Source organism: Arachis ipaensis, chromosome B09 (genome assembly GCF_000816755.2).
Source record: "Arachis ipaensis cultivar K30076 chromosome B09, Araip1.1, whole genome shotgun sequence".
In the NCBI taxonomy this organism is placed as follows: Eukaryota; Viridiplantae; Streptophyta; class Magnoliopsida; order Fabales; family Fabaceae; genus Arachis; species Arachis ipaensis.
The window spans coordinates 90,632,388-90,634,265 of record NC_029793.2 but is presented as its reverse complement, the minus strand read 5'-3'; the positions used below and the strand labels follow the sequence as shown (position 1 = coordinate 90,634,265).

Sequence of the window (1,878 nt, the reverse complement as noted above, 5' to 3'; positions counted from 1 at the left end):
AGATTCATTCTTGAATACTTGGATCATTGATTCTGGTGCCACAGATCACATTGCATCAAATTTGTCTTGGTTTATTTCTTACGCACAAATTTCTCCTATTATTGTTCATTTACCAAATGGTTCTCGAACTACTGTTTCTTATAAAGGCATCGTTCAATTTTCACCATCCTTGGTTCTTCATGATGTTCTTTATTTACCTCATTTCAACTTTAATATTATCTCTGTTTCAAAAATTACTTCAGCACTCATATGTGAACTCACTTTTTCATCTTCTTTTTGCACTCTACAGAGCAACAATTTGGGGACGATTGATTTGGCCAGAATGAGAGAGGGATTATATGTCTTTGAACCTAATTTCGGTAAAAATTTATCCACTACACACTCTATAAATTCCATCCAATCTCCACCCATTACACCTTCCAATATATGGCATTTTCGTTTAGCACACCTTTTTGGACAAAAACTTAATTATTTACATAAACAATTTCTTTTTATCTCTATGCATCATGACGAGGCTTGTGACATTTGTCATCTTTCTAAACAAAAGAAACTTTCTTTTTCTCAAAGTTTTAACAAAGCCAATGCAAGTTTTGATTTATTACACTTTGATATTTGGGGTCCGTTTCGACAAGATTCTATTCATAATCATAAATATTTTTTTACTATTGTTGATGATTTTAGCCGCTTTACATGGGTTACTTTATTAAAATCAAAAGGAGAAGTACAGAATCAAATAAAAAATTTTATTACTTTAATTGAAACACAATTCAACTCCAAAGTCAAAACTATTCGTTCTGATAATGGACCATAATTTATTTTACCTGATTTTTATGCTTCAAAGGGCATTATTCATCAACGTAGTTGTGTTGAAACTCCTCAACAAAATGGAAGGGTAGAACGCAAGCATCAACATATTTTGAATATAGCTCGTGCTCTTATGTTTCAATCTAATTTACCATCATCTTTTTGGTCTTATGCTGTTAGACATGCTGTTTATTTACTTAATAGAGTTCCATCATCTGCAATTAATTTTAAAACACCATTTGAGATTTTACTCAATCTTCCACCAAATTATCATGACATTAAAGTTTTTGGATGCTTATGTTTTGTTTCTACCCAAAAGGCAAATAGATCAAAATTTGATCCAAGAGCCAAAAAGGCTGTATTTATTGGCTTTCAATCTAGTTTTAAAGGGTATATTGTTTATGTTTTAGAAGATAAAAGAATTGAGATTTCTAGAAACGTAATTTTTTATGAAAAGATCTTGCCCTTAGTCACAAAAAATGTCCAATTCCAGACACTTATCCCAACATTGCCAAACACACCTTCTCAAAAACAAGATTCAGTTAGTCTTCCAGTTGAACCCTCACCTATACCCATTGACCCAACTCCACCTAGTTCTTTATTTTCTCCAACAACCTCTCCTTCTTCCTCATTATCGTTTCCTAACCAAGTTGAACCCATGACCACCGAATCCCTTTCAACACTAGACACTAGTCCACCATCACCTTCTCATCCCCCGTCACCTTCTTCACCACCTGAGCAACCCCATCCTCGTCATTCCGACCGGCCTCACCGACCTCCAGCATATCTCTCTGATTACTTGTGTAATTCCTCTCTCATCTCTACAAATCAATCTCCGTCAAAGTGCAAGTATCCTTTATCTTCAGTCATGTCTTTTTCTTCTCTTTCATCTTCACATAAAAAGTTTCTTTTATCTCTACATTCTGACGTTGAGCCAAAGTCTTTTAAGGACGCCAATCAACACTCTAATTGGCGTAGTGCTATGAAAGATGAGTTGGATGCTCTTGAGCTGAACAAAACTTGGCGTCTTGTTGATTGCCCTGCAGGGGTTAAGCCGGTTGGCTGTAAATGGGT

General features: G+C 35.0%; 1 protein-coding gene across 1 annotated transcript in view; it reads left to right on the top strand.

Moving 5' to 3' along the window:
• Window positions 1,787-1,878, top strand: part of LOC110266884 (serine/threonine-protein phosphatase 7 long form homolog) — a 6,483-nt gene continuing 6,391 nt past the window's right edge. Inside the window, exon 1 of the mRNA XM_021111930.1 lies at window positions 1,787-1,876. Within this exon, the coding sequence (XP_020967589.1) occupies window positions 1,787-1,876 (90 nt within the window). The remainder of the gene's footprint in view (window positions 1,877-1,878) is intronic.